Here is a 19,086-nt window from a genome sequence, read left to right on the forward strand (position 1 = left end):
CAGGGGACTCCTGAGGGAAGCTGGATGTCTCAGTCTGTAATTTTAACTGCGCAAAAAAGAGCTAAAATAGGCCCCTCCCACTCATGCTACAACAGTGGAAAGCCTCAGGAAACTGTTTCTAGGCAAAATTTAAGCCAGCCATGTGGAAAAACTAGGCCCCAATAAAGTTTTATCAGCAAAGCATATATAAAAACGCTTAAACATGCCAGCAAACGTTTTATATTGCAATTTTATAAGAGTATTACCTCTGAGAGTAAGCATGATACCAGTCGCTATTAAATCACTGTATCCAGGCTTACCTTACATTAATCCGGTTTTCGCAACATTTTCTAGCATTTACATCTCTAGAAAAAAATGTAACTGCACATACCTCATAGCAGGATAACCTGCACTCCATTCTCCCGCCGAAGTTACCTCTCTCCTCAGACATATGTGAGAGCAGCAATGGATCTTAGTTACAACCTGCTAAGATCATAGAAAACACAGGCAGATTCTTCTTCTATTTACTACCTGGGATAAAATAGTACAACTCCGGTACCATATAAAAATTATAAAAATAACAAACTTTTGATTGAAGAAAAAAAGCTAACTATATTTCACCACTCTCTCTTACTACCTCCATGCTTGTTGAGAGTTGCAAGAGAATGACTGGGTATGGCAGTTGGGGGAGGAGCTATATAACAGCTCTGCTGTGCGTGTCCTCTTGCAACTTCCTGTTGGGAATGAGAATATCCCACAAGTAATGGATGATCCGTGGACTGGATACACCTTGCAAGAGAAACTATTTCAACGGGGGGCGTGTCCGAACACCGACTAGAATGGCTGCTTTTCAACTACGGCTGTGAATCCAAGCAGATAAATCCGTTGTTTATCGCTCATTAGCATTAAAAGTCAAGGCTTCTCTGAGTACTACTGTGTTGTCTATCTCTAAAGGAGCAGAATTATCTATTTTTCATACTTGTTTCCAGCCTGGCAGACCAGAACTTATGAGGTACGCAGCGGAGGCCTAACATCGGCCTGGATCCTCATTCGCCCTCCCCAATTTCCTGATCAGTCAGGTCCAGCAGCTGAAAGAGCTGAGCAGCTATAAGAGCTGAATTTAAACTGTAAGACACAGCAAATACTGTGAACTTTATCATATTTATGGAGTCGAATCACGTAACCCTACTGAAGGTGGTAGACCGTTTATTTCAGGAGCATTTACTGCGCTTTACTGAGACCCTACATTTCACATGGGGGAGTGTTTGCAAAAAAGTGATACTGAGGATACAGCATACCTCGGAGGACAAATCGGCCCTGCAACAAGACACCTACTTTATGGAGCCTGCGGTGACAACATGCCAGGTAGATTGTGCATGTCTTCCGGGGCTCTGAGAGCAGCATAACAATGCATGGTGCAGCTGACAGTTTTGTACAGAAGGAGAGTGAGGAGGTTGCAAAGAAAAGACATGGAGGTGTGCCCTGCAATCTGGTTACCATTGAGACCCGCTCCATGACCCCAAACCTGTCTCGAAAACAAAAAAAGGAGAAAGATCATCTAGCTGAAATGGCATTTGGTCAGGGCCATGACTTCCAGCTGATAAGAGCCGTCCTGAGCGAGGTGTTGCATTACACCCGAATTGGAACTCAAGAGTCTAAGCCTGAAGCATATTATTACTGTAGTTCATATTGTCTATATTTTAAGAGGGAACACGTTCTTTTCCATAAACCTTGATACTTACATTTGGGGGTCACTCTTCTTATTTTATCAGTTAAAGTTATATAAATAGAAAAGAGGATAATAGCTAATGTGGGCATAATTGTGATTATATTTCCTTGTTATGTGATATGTGTAATTTAACATATTTTGTAAGATCTGTTTGATGGCCTGCATTACATGATGCTACCCTTAGTACTGTAATAAGAAAGGTTTGGCTTCTTGTTCAGTATAATTTTTTGTTTTACATTTTATATCTGGAAATCTGTAAGCTATATCCTCAATAAAAATATATATATATATATATATATATAAAAAAAAAAACTATTTCAACTAAAGTGGTATACAAGTGCCAAAGAAAATCCTCTAATGTATTATATGCAAGCATAAACAAAAACAGAATTTATGCTTACCTGATAAATTACTTTCTCCAACGGTGTGTCCGGTCCACGGCGTCATCCTTACTTGTGGGAATATCTCTTCCCCAACAGGAAATGGCAAAGAGTCCCAGCAAAAGCTGGCCATATAGTCCCTCCTAGGCTCCGCCCACCCCAGTCATTCGACCGAGGGACAGGAGGAAAAAACAGGAGAAACTATAGGGTGCCGTGGTGACTGTAGTTAGAGAAAATAATTCATCAAACCTGATTAAAAAACCACGGCGTCATCCTTACTTGTGGGAACCAATACCAAAGCTTTAGGACACGGATGAAGGGAGGGAGCAAATCAGGTTACCTAAACAGAAGGCACCACGGCTTGCAAAACCTTTCTCCCAAAAATAGCCTCCGAAGAAGCAAAAGTATCAAATTTGTAAAATTTGGCAAAAGTGTGCAGTGAAGACCAAGTCGCTGCCTTACATATCTGATCAACAGAAGCCTCGTTCTTGAAGGCCCATGTGGAAGCCACAGCCCTAGTAGAGTGAGCTGTGATTCTTTCAGGAGGCTGCCGTCCGGCAGTCTCGTAAGCCAATCGGATGATGCTTTTAAGCCAAAAGGAAAGAGAGGTAGAAGTCGCTTTTTGACCTCTCCTTTTACCGGAATAGACGACAAACAGAGAAGATGTTTGTCTGAACTCTTTTGTAGCTTCTAAATAGAATTTTAGAGCACGGACTACATCTAAATTGTGTAGCAAACGTTCCTTCTTTGAAACTGGATTCGGACACAAAGAAGGTACAACTATCTCCTGGTTAATATTTTTGTTGGAAACAACCTTTGGAAGAAAACCAGGCTTAGTACGCAAAACAACCTTATCTGAATGGAACACCAGATAGGGCGGAGTACACTGCAGAGCAGATAACTCAGAAACTCTTCTAGCAGAAGAAATAGCAACCAAGAACAAAACTTTCCAAGATAACAACTTAATATCTATGGAATGTAAAGGTTCAAACGGAACCCCTTGGAGAACTGAAAGAACTAGATTTAAACTCCAGGGAGGAGTCAAAGGTCTGTAAACAGGCTTGATCCTAACCAGAGCCTGAACAAATGCTTGAACATCTGGCACAGCTGCCAGTCGTTTGTGTAGTAAGACAGATAAAGCAGAAATCTGTCCCTTTAGAGAACTAGCTGATAATCCTTTATCCAAACCTTCTTGTAGAAAGGAAAGGATCTTAGGGATTTTGATCTTATTCCATGGGAATCCCTTGGATTCACACCAGCAGATATATCTTTTCCATATTTTATGGTAAATTTTTCTAGTTACCGGTTTTCTGGCTTGAACCAGAGTATCTATCACAGAATCTGAAAACCCATGCTTTGATAGAATCAAGCGTTCAATTTCCAAGCCGTCAGCTGGAGGGAGACCAGATTTGGATGTTCGAATGGACCCTGTACAAGAAGGTCCTGTCTCAAAGGTAGCTTCCATGGTGGAACCGATGACATATTCACCAGGTCTGCATACCAAGTCCTGCGTGGCCACGCAGGAGCTATCAAGATCACCGAGGCCCTCTCCTGCTTGATCCTGGCTACCAGCCTGGGAATGAGAGGAAACGGTGGAAACACATAAGCTAGGTTGAAGGTCCAAGGCGCTACTAGTGCATCCACTAGAGTCGCCTTGGGATCCCTGGATCTGGACCCGTAGCAAGGAACCTTGAAGTTCTGATGAGACGCCATCAGATCCATGTCTGGAATGCCCCATAATTGAGTTATTTGGGCAAAGATCTCCGGGTGAAGTTCCCACTCCCCCGGATGGAATGTCTGACGACTCAGATAATCCGCCTCCCAGTTTTCCACTCCTGGGATGTGGATCGCAGATAGAAGGCAGGAGTGATCCTCTGCCCATTCTATTATTTTGGTCACTTCTCTCATCGCCAGGGAACTCCTTGTTCCCCCCTGATGATTGATATAAGCAACAGTCGTCATGTTGTCTGATTGGAATCTTATAAATCTGGCCTTTGCTAGTTGAGGCCAAGCCCTGAGAGCATTGAATATTGCTCTCAGTTCCAGAATGTTTATTGGGAGAAGAGACTCTTCCCGAGACCATAGTCCCTGAGCTTTCAGGGATTCCCAGACCGCGCCCCAGCCCGCTAGACTGGCGTCGGTCGTGGCGATGACCCACTCTGGTCTGCGGAAGCTCATTCCCTGGGACAGGTGGTCCAGGGTTAGCCACCAACGGAGTGAGTCTCTGGTCTTCTGATCTACTTGAATCACTGGAGACAAGTCTGTATAGTCCCCATTCCACTGTTTCAGCATGCACAGTTGTAATGGTCTTAGATGAATTTGCGCAAAAGGAACTATGTCCATTGCTGCAACCATCAACCCTACTACTTCCATGCACTGAGCTACGGAAGGACGAGGAATAGAATGAAGAACTTGACAAGCGTTTAGAAGTTTTGACTTTCTGACTTCTGTCAGGAAAATCCTGTTTCTAAAGAATCTATTATTGTTCCCAAGAAAGGAACTCTTGTCGACGGAGACAGGGAACTCTTTTCTATGTTCACCTTCCATCCGTGAGATCTGAGAAAGGCCAGAACGATGTCTGTGTGAGCCTTTGCCTTTGAGAGAGACGACGCTTGTATCAGAATGTCGTCCAAGTAAGGTACTACTGCAATGCCCCTTGGTCTTAGAACCGCTAGAAGGGACCCGAGTACCTTTGTGAAAATCCTTGGAGCAGTGGCTAACCCGAATGGGAGGGCCACAAACTGGTAATGTTTGTCCAGAAAGGCGAACCTTAGGAACTGATGATGATCCTTGTGGATAGGAATATGTAGATATGCATCCTTTAGGTCCACGGTAGTCATAAATTGAACTTCCTGGATTGTAGGTAGAATCGTTCGAATGGTCTCCATTTTGAACGATGGAACCCTGAGAAATTTGTTTAGGATCTTTAAATCCAGAATTGGTCTGAAAGTTCCCTCTTTTTGGGAACTACAAACAGATTTGAGTAAAATCCCATTCCCTGTTCCGCCGTTGGAACTGGGTGTATCACTCCCATTTTTAACAGGTCTTCTACACAATGTAAGAATGCCTGTCTCTTTATTTGGTTTGAGGATAAGTGAGACATGTGGAACCTTCCCCTTGGGGGTAGATCCTTGAATTCCAGAAGATAACCCTGAGAAACTATTTCTAGTGCCCAGGGATCCTGAACATCTCTTGCCCAAGCCTGAGCAAAGAGAGTGAGTCTGCCCCCTACTAGATCCGGTCCCGGATCGGGGGCTACTCCTTCATGCTGTTTTGTTAGCAGCAGCAGGCTTCTTGGCCTGCTTACCCTTGTTCCAGCCTTGCATCGGTTTCCAGGCTGGTTTGGTTTGTGAAGCATTACCCTCTTGTTTAGAGGATGCGGAATTAGAGGGCGGTCCATTCCTGAAATTGCGAAAGGAACGAAAATTAGACTTATTCTTGGCTTTGAAAGGCCTATCTTGTGGGAGGGTGTGGCCCTTTCCCCCAGTGATGTCTGAGATAATCTCTTTCAATTCTGGCCCAAAGAGAGTTTTACCCTTGAAGGGGATATTAAGCAATTTTGTCTTGGAAGATACATCCGCTGACCAAGACTTTAGCCAAAGCACTCTGCGCGCCACAATTGCAAACCCTGAATTTTTCGCCGCTAATCTAGCTAATTGCAAAGCGGCATCTAAAATAAAAGAATTAGCCAACTTGAGTGCGTGAACTCTGTCCATAACTTCCTCATACGGAGTCTCTCTACTGAGCGACTTTTCTAGTTCCTCGAACCAGAACCCCGCTGCTGTAGTGACAGGAACAATGCACGAAATGGGTTGCAGGAGGTAACCTTGCTGTACAAAAATCTTTTTAAGCAAACCCTCGAATTTTTTATCCATAGGATCTTTGAAAGCACAATTATCCTCGATAGGAATAGTAGTGCGCTTGTTTAGAGTAGAAACTGCCCCCTCGACCTTAGGGACTGTCTGCCATAAGTCCTTTCTGGGGTCGACCATAGGAAATAATTTCTTAAATATAGGAGGGGGGACAAAAGGTATGCCGGGCTTCTCCCACTCCTTATTCACTATGTCCGCCACCCGCTTGGGTATAGGAAAAGCGTCGGGGGGCACCGGAACCTCTAGGAACTTATCCATCTTGCATAATTTTTCTGGAATGACCAGGTTGTCACAATCATCCAGCGTAGATAACACCTCCTTAAGCAGTGCGCGGAGATGCTCTAATTTAAATTTAAAAGTCACAACATCAGGTTCAGCCTGTTGAGAAATTTTTCCTGAATCTGAAATTTCCCCATCTGACAAAACCTCCCTCATGGCCCCTTCAGATTGGTGTGAGGGTATGACAGAGCAATTATCATCAGCGCCCTCCTGCTCTTCAGTGTTTAAAACAGAGCAATCGCGCTTTCTCTGATATGTGGGCATTTTGGATAAAATATTTGCTATGGAGTTATCCATTACTGCCGTCAATTGTTGCATAGTAATAAGCATTGGCGCGCTAGAAGTACTAGGGGCCTCCTGCGTGGGCAAAACTGGCGTAGACACAGAAGGAGATGATGTAGAACTAATTCTACTCCCTTCATCTGATGAAACATCTTGGGCAATTTTACTATCTGTGGCAGCACTGTCCTTACTTTGTTTGGACGCTATGGCACAATTATCACACAATTTTGAAGGGGGAGACACATTGACTTTCATACATATAGAACATAGCTTATCTGAAGGTACAGACATGTTAAACAGGCTTAAACTTGTCAATAAAGCACAAAAACCGTTTTAAAACAAAAACGTTACTGTCTCTTTAAATTTTAAATAGTGCACACTTTATTACTGAATATGTGAAAAAGTATGAAGGAATTGTTCAAAATTTACCAAATTTTCACCAGTGTCTTAAAGCATTAAAAGTATTGCACACCAAATTTCAGAGCTTTAACCCTTAAAATAACGAAACCGGAGCCGGTTACAGTTTTAACCCCTCTACAGTCCCAGCTACAGCCTTTGCTGCGACTTTACCAAACCCAGGGGGGAATACGATACCAAATGAAGCCTTCTAGGAACCTTTCCAACTATTTTCAGATCCACACACATGCATCTGCATGTCTTGCTCTCAAAAGTAACTGCGCAGTAATGGCGCGAAAATGAGGCTCAGCCTACAACTGGGAAGGCCCTTCCTGACTGGAAAGGTGTCTAACTCAGTGCCTGACGTTAAAAAACGTTCCCCAAGATTATAAGTGTGAATTTAAAGCATAAACATGTATAAAATGCTCAAATAAAGCAATCGATTTTGCCCATAAAAGTGTCTACCAGTTTTACAGCCCATATTAAGCCCTTTATTCTGTTTGAGACTAAGAAAATGGCTTACCGGTCCCCATGAGGGGAAATGACAGCCTTCCAGCATTACACAGTCTTGTTAGAAATATGGCTAGTCATACCTTAAGCAGAAAAGTCTGCTAACTGTTTCCCCCAACTGAAGTTACTTCATCTCAACAGTCCTATGTGGAAACAGCAAACGATTTTAGTTACTGCTGCTAAAATCCTCTTCCTCTCACAAACAGAACTCTTCATCTTTTTCTGTTTCAGAGTAAATAGTACATACCAGCACTATTTTAAAATAACAAACTCTTGATAGTAGAATAAAAAACTACAACTAAACACCACATACTCTTAACCATCTCCGTGGAGATGTTGCCTGTGCAACGGCAAAGAGAATGACTGGGGTGGGCGGAGCCTAGGAGGGACTATATGGCCAGCTTTTGCTGGGACTCTTTGCCATATCCTGTTGGGGAAGAGATATTCCCACAAGTAAGGATGACGCCATGGACCGGACACACCAATGTTGGAGAAACATGTTTTTATTAACCCCTACATTGCTGCACCGAAACTAGGAGGTAACTGGTTGCTACACACACGTGCCTCTTGTCACTGGCTAGGTCCCAGTAGTGTACTGCTGCACTGAAGTTACTCTGGGGCAGGCTTTAAAGGGCTATAATAATAATTGAAAACCCTGCAATACTAAGGGTTTGTTATGGTTTTTTCATATATATTAATGGGCAGCCCTAGTGTTAGGCCAAAGAAATGACCGATCCGCTCATGATGGAGCTTCACAGAGAAAAAAAAATCTGTGCTTTGTTTCTTTTCTTTTGTATCCCCTGGGATGTTAGTTTTTGGTAGTAAAGCAGCCCTGACACCAACTTTCTCCTAGCACAGCTGGATATTCTAACCCTTAGAGCCTCTTACACAAATGCAAGTTCCCTGGCTGTCAAGTGCAGGCTTCTCGCGTCCCTCCACCTTCTACCTGCCACTGTGCAGTGCTGTCAGCCTCTAAATAATCAGAAGGCAAGGGGGCACAGGCAACAATAAACATGTAACTTTAATAAGGTTATTAAGCTATTAACATTTCTTCTACTGTCCCTCCTCTAATGCTCTCCGCTTATTTACTCTTTTGTCTCACTCCACTCTGCTGTCAGCCTCTAAATAATCAGAAGGCAAGGGGGCACAGGCAACAATAAACATGTAACTTTAATAAGGTTATTAAGCTATTAACATTTCTTCTACTGTCCCTCCTCTAATGCTCTCCGCTTATTTACTCTTTTGTCTCACTCCACTCTTCTCTCTCCCTTCTCTATTTCTCCTTTCACTCTTTCTTCCCCCTCTCCTGTTCTTCCTATTTTTTATATTCCACTATCTCTGTGTTCTCTCCTTTAGACTTAGCTCTGTCTTATCTTGTTGGCCTCTCTCTCCCTCTCCCCTTTCTCATTTCCCTGCTAGCTCTGTTCTTTATCTCACCCTCTCTCTCTCTCTATCCACTCTCTCTCTCTTTAATCTCCCTTCTATAACCACTCTTTATTTTCTCAGCACTTATTACTCTCCCTTGTCTTGCTCATTTCCTCTCTCTCTTTCTCAATTCTCCCTACTGTCTGTTTCTCTCTCTCAACTCTATCTCTTTGTCCTTTTTTTTGTCCAAAACATATATAATCTAAATAAAGAAAAATAAAGAGGGAAAAGGATTATACACAACCAGGTGTACAAGATGCAGCATAGATGTAAAAAGCCGACTAGAAAATATCACCCAAACATCTTAAGTATTCACACCCCACAGTAAAGAGACTTTAAGCAACCAATTAGGATGCTAGTCCCAGGACTTGCAACTTAAAACATACTAGAAGTAAAACAGACACTGCAAAATACATAGTTGTAAGAGATGATGATTAAAAACCTTTAAATCAGGAACACTTACTTTTCAGGCAGTATTACAGACACATCATAATCTGTAGGTGTTAGCTTGCGAACTTCTGAAAACACACGCTCTTTGAAGCCTGGGAACAGGGTGTTTCCACCAGTAAGAACAATATTCTTGTAGAAATGAGGCTGCATTTCTAAAATAAAAAGACAACAAACATTTTAATATACTATTTGAAATCATACTTAAGTTATGTAACATTTTAAAGTTGAAGTGTTTGTCGTGAACATATAATTAACTAGGGAAGCCTCTACTTTAACCCCTTAAAGACTGGGCAGTTCAGACTAAGACTTCCCCAAAAGACCAGAGCATTTTTAGCATTTTTGTCATCACTACATTTAAACATAATTAGAGCCTTGTTTTTTTTTTGTTTGTTATTTATCTATCAAAACGATATATTTATTTTTTAGTAGACAACCTAAAGTATTGATCTAGGCCCATTTTTGTATATTTTATGCCACCATTTCACCGCCAAATGTGATCAAATAAAAAGAAATGTTAACTTTTTCACAAACTTTGGGTTTCTCACTAATTATTTACATACTGCTTGTGCAATCATGGCACAAATCATTGTAAAATCTTGTATGGGATCCCCTTTGTTCAGTAATAGACATAAATGGCTTTGCCATTGCTTTTTGGTAATTAGAAGACCGCTAATTGCAGAAGGACCACACTTATTCCTAGCAGTGAAGGGGTTAATTAAGTAGCTTGTAAGTTTTTTTTTTACTATTATTATTTTCCTTAGTGTAGGAATACCCCCTTACGTCCCACCTCCATGATCCCTCCCAAAAAGCTCTCTAACCCTCCCCATTCTAACTAATTCCCACCATTTTAGGTACTAGCAGCTTTCTGCCAGTACCCAGTTATCCATCAATTTTTTTATTTTATTTCATAATAATACTAAAACTTTTTTTTTCTGTAGTATAGCTGCCCTCCATTACCCTACCGCCTCCCAGATCACTTTCCCACCCTCTAATCCCCCCTCCACTATAAGAGCCCCATCTCCCTTCTTCCCACGCACTGCTGCTTTAAAAAAAAAAAATCTGTAGCGTAGGGGTCCCACCCGCTCCCCTCCAGCGATGGGCAGCCCTCTCTGCATCGGTACCTCTGCCCGTCCTTTTCTGCACTGCCCCACTTGTGGGACATGCAGAAATAGCATAATATCGCTACTTTTAGCGAGATTGTGGCAGAGAGAGGCCCAGGACAGAAGCCAGGGCTTAATGACCAGCATCGTACAGGTTACGGAGCTGGTCGTTAAGGGGTTAAAACAACAAAATACTAAGAATGAAAATGTAAGTTTGCATAGAGTTTCTTCCATCGTACAAAGACTTGACAAACTGGTTCTAGAAGTTAAAACAATGCGTTCCTCAAAAGAAAAGGACTTTCTGAGATTATCACATAGAATAATTAATCTCTCCTTAAAAGGGAAAGTTTACATGAAAATGTTTATTGTATAAAAATAAATAGTTAATCTCTGTATTACCCATTCCACAGCTTTGCATAACCGACACTGTTGTATTAATACACTTTTACCTCTGCGATTACCTTGTATCTAAGCCTCTGCAGACTGACCCCATATCTCAATTCTTTTGACAGACTTGCATTTTAGCCAATAGCGCCGACTCATAAATAACTCCACGGGAGTAAGCACAATGTTATCTATATGGCACACATGAACTATTTATATATGCACACACACAAAAACTGTATAACAATTGCTCTTTAGAAACATTTTTTATTTTGTAAGATAAACATCATTGTGCCCAGCAGAGAGAGAGAGAGTCCGTCTCTCATACTCACACAGTGCTATGCAAAAGTCTTAGGCCACCATTAGATTTGTTGTTTTAGCAATGGTATAATGAGCATAAAATTATTTATCAGTTTCTTTATTAGAATACAACCAGAAAACACAGGAAATTTTTATGCAGTATTAAAAACAGGTTCCATAGGCTAAAGTAGCAAGTATTTAGTGTGACCTACACTTGAGCATTAGCAGGAACATGGCTCTCATAAACCTAAATGGAATTGAACCCTATTTAATGTCATTGCCAACACCTGTATTTGTGCTACTATTTCATATCAAAATTACTGCTGTTAAAAAGGTCCATTACAGCAGGTTTGTCTAAGACATGCTTGAGCATTACATACACATGTGGTATGAGTTTAATTTATTGGAAACTTGCTAATAAGACCAACATTCAATCATATCATGGCATTCAAAATGCTAAAGAACACAGAATTTGACAGACATAAAATCATACTTTTGCATCAGCAAGGCCACTCTCAAAGGGAAATCAGCAAACAAACTGGATACTCAAGATGTGGTATTGAAGCGGTTATAAAGTCATTTAAAGAAGCAGGAGAGGTCAATGAAAAAAAGTAAGAAAAACAAAGAACTGGAAGGCCAAGAAAACATTCAAAATCTGAGAAGTTCAACATATTCAACTGTTAACTATATATTCAACTGTAGAGCATATGCACCAACTGGTAAAAGATGGATGAATGGCCTCAAGGCTGTTGCTAAGCCACAGTACCATGCCAAAAGTCAAGGATTTTACTCTGCCAGTGGCATGGAATATAGGAACTACTTCCCAAAATATATATCATTACAGAAAACAGTGTCAGTGATAACATTTAGACAGTGTTCAGATTTAAGATCCAGTTAGCCTCCTTTAGGAGGATTTTACTTCTGACCCACCTCTAGTCAAGAGGGGGAACATGGTTCATGAGGATAAATCTCAAATCTTTAAATGCATGTCATTGTTCAGCAAAGTTTTTTTCTGTTTGTGCATTTATTTCAGCCATAGGGATAGGCTGTATTTTTTCATAGAAGCAGTCAGTGAACAGGTTTGCGCTAAGGTTAAACACTTTTTTTCCCTCTTTCAACAAAGTGTCTTGCCATGGGCTGGTCTCTCTTTTTGTCTTTAATGGCCATACATATGGCTGCTTAAAACCAGCAAAGAGCAGAGTTCATGGTTACCTACTAAAGGTGTGTACAGATGCCATAATTTTACCTGTAGGGCCTGTGAGTTTGTGAGAACAGGTAAAGTTTTTTCTAGTGTGGTTACAAGAGAGACCTTTTCATACAAGATGTGTTACAATTGTCGAGTCACATATGCAGTTTGCCTAACTCATCTGTGTTGAGTGTAACCTCCAGTATGTGGGTATGAAGACCCATGAGGTCAGGTCACGCATACAACTGCAGAGCATTGAAAATTTCCCTGAGTTCTACAATGTTGATAGAGAAGCTTGCTTCATCTGGACACCAGATCCCCTGAGCTGTCAGGGACGCCCACACAGCGCCCCAACCAGTCAAGCTTGTATCTATTGTTAAAATCTCCCAGAAAGGGCATAGAAAACACATGCCCCACCTTACAGGTTCCTGAAACAGCCACCAGGAAATAGATTCTCTAATTACTGGGCCCAGAGACATTTCCTGAGACAGGTGTGAGTGAGTGAATCCTGTTCCACTGTCTGAGCATACATAACTGTAGAGGTCTTAGATGAAAGCGAACAAAATAAATAGCATCCAAAGCCGCCACCAAAAGACCTACCACTTCCATGCATTGCGCCACCGAAGGTCAAGGAATGATTTGAAGTAGACGGCAGGTAGCCTGAAGCTTCTCCCTGCGTTGGTCTGAGAGATAAATGCGCATGCTGACAGAATCTATTATGAAGTGAACTCTAGTGTTGGAAAAACATAAATTATGTTTATCTGATAATTTCATTTCCTTCTGTATGAGGAGAGTCCTTACTGTTGGGAAATACTGAACCTGGCCACCAGGAGGTGGCAAAGACACACAAGCCAAAGGCTTAAATACACCCCCTACTTCCGTCATATCCCAGTTATTCTGCCAAGGGAACAAGGAACAATAGGAGAAATATCAGGGTATAAATGGTGCCGGAAGAGAAAACAGAATTTATGTTTACCTGATAAATTACTTTCTCCAACGGTGTGTCCGGTCCACGGCGTCATCCTTACTTGTGGGATATTCTCTTCCCCAACAGGAAATGGCAAAGAGCCCAGCAAAGTTGGTCACATGATCCCTCCTAGGCTCCGCCTTCCCCAGTCATTCGACCGACGTAAAGGAGGAATATTTGCATAGGAGAAATCATATGATACCGTGGTGACTGTAGTTAGAGAAATTAAATCATCAGACCTGATTAAAAACCAGGGCGGGCCGTGGACCGGACACACCGTTGGAGAAAGTAATTTATCAGGTAAACATAAATTCTGTTTTCTCCAACATAGGTGTGTCCGGTCCACGGCGTCATCCTTACTTGTGGGAACCAATACCAAAGCTTTAGGACACGGATGATGGGAGGGAGCAAATCAGGTCACCTAGATGGAAGGCACCACGGTTTGCAAAACCTTTCTCCCAAAAATAGCCTCAGAAGAAGCAAAAGTATCAAATTTGTAAAATTTGGTAAAAGTGTGCAGTGAAGACCAAGTCGCTGCCTTACATATCTGATCAACAGAAGCCTCGTTCTTGAAGGCCCATGTGGAAGCCACAGCCCTAGTGGAATGAGCTGTGATTCTTTCAGGAGGCTGCCGTCCGGCAGTCTCATAAGCCAATCTGATGATGCTTTTAAGCCAAAAAGAGAGAGAGGTAGAAGTTGCTTTTTGACCTCTCCTTTTACCAGAATAAACAACAAACAAGGAAGATGTTTGTCTGAAATCCTTTGTAGCCTCTAAATAGAATTTTAGAGCACGAACTACATCCAAATTGTGCAACAAACGTTCCTTCTTTGAAACTGGATTCGGACACAAAGAAGGCACAACTATCTCCTGGTTAATATTTTTGTTAGAAACAACTTTCGGAAGAAAACCAGGTTTAGTACGCAAAACCACCTTATCTGCATGGAACACCAGATAAGGAGGAGAACACTGCAGAGCAGATAACTCTGAAACTCTTCTATCAGAAGAAATTGCAACCAAAAACAAAACTTTCCAAGATAATAACTTAATATCTACGGAATGTAAGGGTTCAAACGGAACCCCTTGAAGAGCTGAAAGAACTAAATTGAGACTCCAAGGAGGAGTCAAAGGTTTGTAAACAGGCTTGATTCTAACCAGAGCCTGAACAAAAGCCTGAACATCTGGCACAGCCGCCAGCTTCTTGTGAAGTAAAACAGATAAAGCAGAAATCTGTCCCTTCAAAGAACTTGCAGATAATCCTTTCTCCAAACCCTCTTGTAGAAAGGATAGAATCTTAGGAATTTTTACCCTGTTCCATGGGAATCCTTTCGATTCGCACCAACAGATATATTTCTTCCATACTTTATGGTAAATTTTCTTAGTTACAGGCTTTCTAGCCTGAATAAGAGTATCAATGACAGAATCTGAGAACCCACGCTTTGATAAAATCAAGCGTTCAATCTCCAAGCAGTCAGTTGGAGTGATGCCAGATTCGGATGTTCGAACGGACCTTGAACAAGAAGGTCCCGTCTCAAAGGTAGCTTCCATGGTGGAGCCGATGACATATTCACCAGGTCTGCATACCAAGTTCTGCGTGGCCACGCAGGAGCTATCAAGATCACCGAAGCCCTCTCTTGATTGATCCTGGCTACCAGCCTGGGAATGAGAGGAAACGGTGGGAACACATAAGCTAGGTTGAAAGTCCAGGGCGCTACTAGTGCATCTACTAGAGTCGCCTTGGGATCCCTGGATCTGGACCCGTAGCAAGGAACCTTGAAGTTCTGACGAGGCGCCATCAGATCCATGTCTGGAGTGCCCCATAATTGAGTTATTTGGGCAAAGATTTCCGGATGGAGTTCCCACTCCCCCGGATGAAATGTCTGACGACTCAGAAAATCCGCTTCCCAATTTTCCACTCCTGGGATGTGGATTGCAGACAAGTGGCAGGAGTGAAGCTCCGCCCATTGAATTACTTTGGTCACTTCTTCCATCGCCAGGGAACTCCTTGTTCCCCCCTGATGGTTGATATATGCAACAGTCGTCATGTTGTCTGATTGAAACCTTATGAATTTGGCCTTTGCTAGTTGAGGCCAAGCCTTGAGAGCATTGAATATCGCTCTCAGTTCCAGAATGTTTATCGGGAGAAGAGATTCTTCCCGAGACCATAGACCCTGAGCCTTCAGGTGTTTCCAGACCGCGCCCCAGCCCACCAGGCTGGCGTCGGTCGTTACAATGACCCACTCTGGTCTTCTGAAGCTCATCCCTTGGGACAGGTTGTCCAGGGTCAGCCACCAACGGAGTGAATCTCTGGTCCTCTGATCTACTTGGATCGTCGGGGACAAATCTGTATAATCCCCATTCCACTGTCTGAGCATGCACAGTTGTAATGGTCTTAGATGAATTTGCGCAAAAGGAACTATGTCCATTGCCGCAACCATCAAACCTATTACTTCCATGCACTGCGCAATGGAAGGAAGAAGAACAGAATGAAGTGCTTGACAAGAGCTTAGAAGTTTTGATTTTCTGGCTTCTGTCAGAAAAATCTTCATTTCCAAGGAGTCTATTATTGTTCCCAAGAAGGGAACTCTTGTTGACGGGAATATAGAACTTTTTTCTACGTTCACTTTCCACCCGTGAGATCTGAGAAAGGCTAGGACAATGTCCGTATGAGCCTTTGCTTGAGGTAGAGACGACGCTTGAATCAGTATGTCGTCCAAGTAGGGTACTACTGCAATGCCCCTTGGTCTTAGCACCGCTAGAAGGGACCCTAGTACCTTTGTGAAAATTCTTGGAGCAGTGGCTAGTCCGAATGGAAGTGCCACAAACTGGTAATGCTTGTCCAGAAAGGCGAATCTTAGGAACCGATGATGTTCCTTGTGGATAGGAATATGTAGATACGCATCCTTTAAATCCACCGTGGTCATGAATTGACCTTCCTGGATGGTAGGAAGAATTGTCCGAATAGTTTCCATCTTGAACGATGGGACCTTGAGAAATTTGTTTAGGATCTTGAGATCCAAAATTGGCCTGAATGTTCCCTCTTTTTTGGGAACTATGAACAGATTGGAGTAAAACCCCATCCCTTGTTCTCCTAATGGAACAGGATGAATCACTCCCATTTTTAACAGGTCTTCTACACAATGTAAGAATGCCTGTCTTTTTATTTGGTCTGAAGACAATTGAGACCTGTGGAACCTTCCCCTTGGGGGTAGTTCCTTGAATTCCAGGAGATAACCTTGAGAAACTATTTCTAGCGCCCAAGGATCCTGAACATCTCTTGCCCAAGCCTGAGCGAAGAGAGAGAGTCTGCCCCCCACCAGATCCGGTCCCGGATCGGGGGCCAGCATCTCATGCTGTCTTGGTAGCGGTAGCGGGCTTCTTGGCCTGCTTACCTTTGTTCCAGCCTTGCATCGGTCTCCAGGCTGGCTTGGTTTGAGAAGAATTACCCTCTTGCTTAGAGGATGTAGAATTTGAGGCTGGTCCGTTTCTGCGAAAGGGACGAAAATTTGTTTTATTTTTAGCCTTAAAAGACCTATCCTGAGGAAGGGCGTGGCCCTTTCCCCCAGTGATGTCTGAAATAATCTCTTTCAAGTCAGGGCCAAACAGCGTTTTCCCCTTGAAAGGGATGTTAAGCAATCTGTTCTTGGAGGACACATCCGCTGACCAAGACTTCAGCCAAAGCGCTCTGCGCGCCACAATAGCAAAACCTGAATTTTTCGCCGCTAATCTAGCTAATTGCAAAGTGGTGTCTAAGGTAAAAGAGTTAGCCAACTTAAGTGCTTGAACTCTGTCCATAACCTCCTCATAAGAGGATGCTTGATTGAGCGACTTTTCTAGTTCCTCGAACCAGAAACACGCTGCTGTAGTGACAGGAACAATGCATGAAATTGGTTGTAGAAGGTAACCTTGCTGAACAAACATCTTTTTAAGCAAACCCTCTAATTTTTTATCCATAGGATCTTTGAAAGCACAACTATCTTCTATAGGGATAGTGGTGCGTTTGTTTAGAGTAGAAACCGCCCCCTCGACCTTGGGGACTGTCTGCCATAAGTCCTTCCTGGGGTCGACCATAGGAAATAATTTCTTAAATATAGGGGGAGGGACAAAAGGTATGCCGGGCCTTTCCCATTCTTTATTTACAATGTCCGCCACCCGCTTGGGTATAGGAAAAGCTTCGGGGGGCACCGGGACCTCTAGGAACCTGTCCATCTTACATAATTTCTCTGGAATGACCAAATTGTCACAATCATCCAGAGTAGATAACACCTCCTTAAGCAGAGCGCGGAGATGTTCCAATTTAAATTTAAATGTAATAACGTCAGGTTCAGCTTGTTGAGAAATTTTTCCTGAATCTGAAATTTCTCCCTCAGACAAAACCTCCCTAGCCCCTTCAGACTGGTGTAAGGGCATGTCAGAACCATTATCATCAGCGACCTCATGCTCTTCAGAATCTAAAACAGAGCAGTCGCGCTTTCGCTGATAAGTGGGCATTTTCGCTAAAATGTTTTTAATAGAATTATCCATTACAGCCGTTCATTGTTGCATAGTAAGGAGGATTGGCGCACTAGATTCACTAGGGACCTCCTGAGTGGGCAAGACTGGTGTAGACATAGAAGGAGATGATGCAGTACCATGCTTACTCCCCTCACTTAAGGAATCATTTTGGGCAACATTATTATCAGTGGCATCATTGTCCCTACTTTGTTTGTCACATTCAACACATATATTTAAATGGAGAGGAACCTTGGCTTCCGAACATACAGAACATCGTCTATCTGATAGTTCAGACATGTTAATAGGCATAAACTTGATAACAAAGCACAAAAAACGTTTTAAAATAAAACCGTTACTGTCTCTTTAAATTTTAAACTGAACACACTTTTTTACTGAATATACGCAAAAGTATGAAGGAAATGTTCAAAATTCACCAAAATTTCACCATAGTGTCATAAAGCCTTAAAAGTATTGCACACCAAATTTGAAAGCTTTAACTCTTAAAATAACGGAACCGGAGCCGTTTTTACATTTAACCCCTATACAGTCCCTGGTATCTGCTTTGCTGAGACCCAACCAAGCCCAGAGGGGAATACGATACCAAATGACGCCTTCAATAAGCTTTTTCAGTGGGTCTGAGCTCCTCACACATGCATCTGCATGCCTTGCTTCTCAAAAACAACTGCGCATTAGTGGCGCGAAAATGAGGCTCTGCCTATGACTAGAAAAGGCCCCCAGTGAAAAAGGTGTCCAATACAGTGCCTGCCGTTTTTTTTTTTTTAATAAAATTCCCAAGATTAAAATAACTCTCCAAAGTTATAAACCATTAAATATGCTTATAAAGTAATCGTTTTGGCCCAGAAAAATGTCTACCAGTCTTTAAAGCCCTTGTGAAGCCCTTTTATTCTTATATTGAAAATTAAGAAAATGGCTTACCGGATCCCATAGGGAAAATGACAGCTTCCAGCATTACCAAGTCTTGTTAGAAATGTGTCATACCTCAAGCAGCCAAAGTCTGCTCACTGTTTCCCCCAACTGAAGTTAATTCCTCTCAACAGTCCTGTGTGGAAACAGCCATCGATTCTAGTAACGGTTGCTAAAATCATTTTCCTCTTACAAACAGAAATCTTCATCTCTTTTCTGTTTCAGAGTAAATAGTACATACCAGCACTATTTTAAAATAACAAACTCTTGATAGAAGAATAAAAACTACATTTAAACACCAAAAAACTCTGAGCCATCTCCGTGGAGATGTTGCCTGTGCAACGGCAAAGAGAATGACTGGGGAAGGCGGAGCCTAGGAGGGATCATGTGACCAGCTTTGCTGGGCTCTTTGCCATTTCCTGTTGGGGAAG

The 19,086-nt window shown here is 42.3% G+C and overlaps 1 protein-coding gene across 1 annotated transcript in view; it reads right to left on the reverse strand.

Annotated features, from left to right (window-relative positions):
• The window catches only part of ACTR6 (actin related protein 6), a 154,756-nt gene that overhangs the window by 32,571 nt on the left and 103,099 nt on the right, over nt 1-19,086 (reverse strand). Inside the window, exon 10 of the mRNA XM_053717004.1 lies at nt 9,316-9,454. Within this exon, the coding sequence (XP_053572979.1) occupies nt 9,316-9,454 (139 nt within the window). The remainder of the gene's footprint in view (nt 1-9,315; nt 9,455-19,086) is intronic.

Source organism: Bombina bombina, chromosome 6, assembly GCF_027579735.1.
Source record: "Bombina bombina isolate aBomBom1 chromosome 6, aBomBom1.pri, whole genome shotgun sequence".
Classification (NCBI taxonomy): domain Eukaryota; kingdom Metazoa; phylum Chordata; class Amphibia; order Anura; family Bombinatoridae; genus Bombina; species Bombina bombina.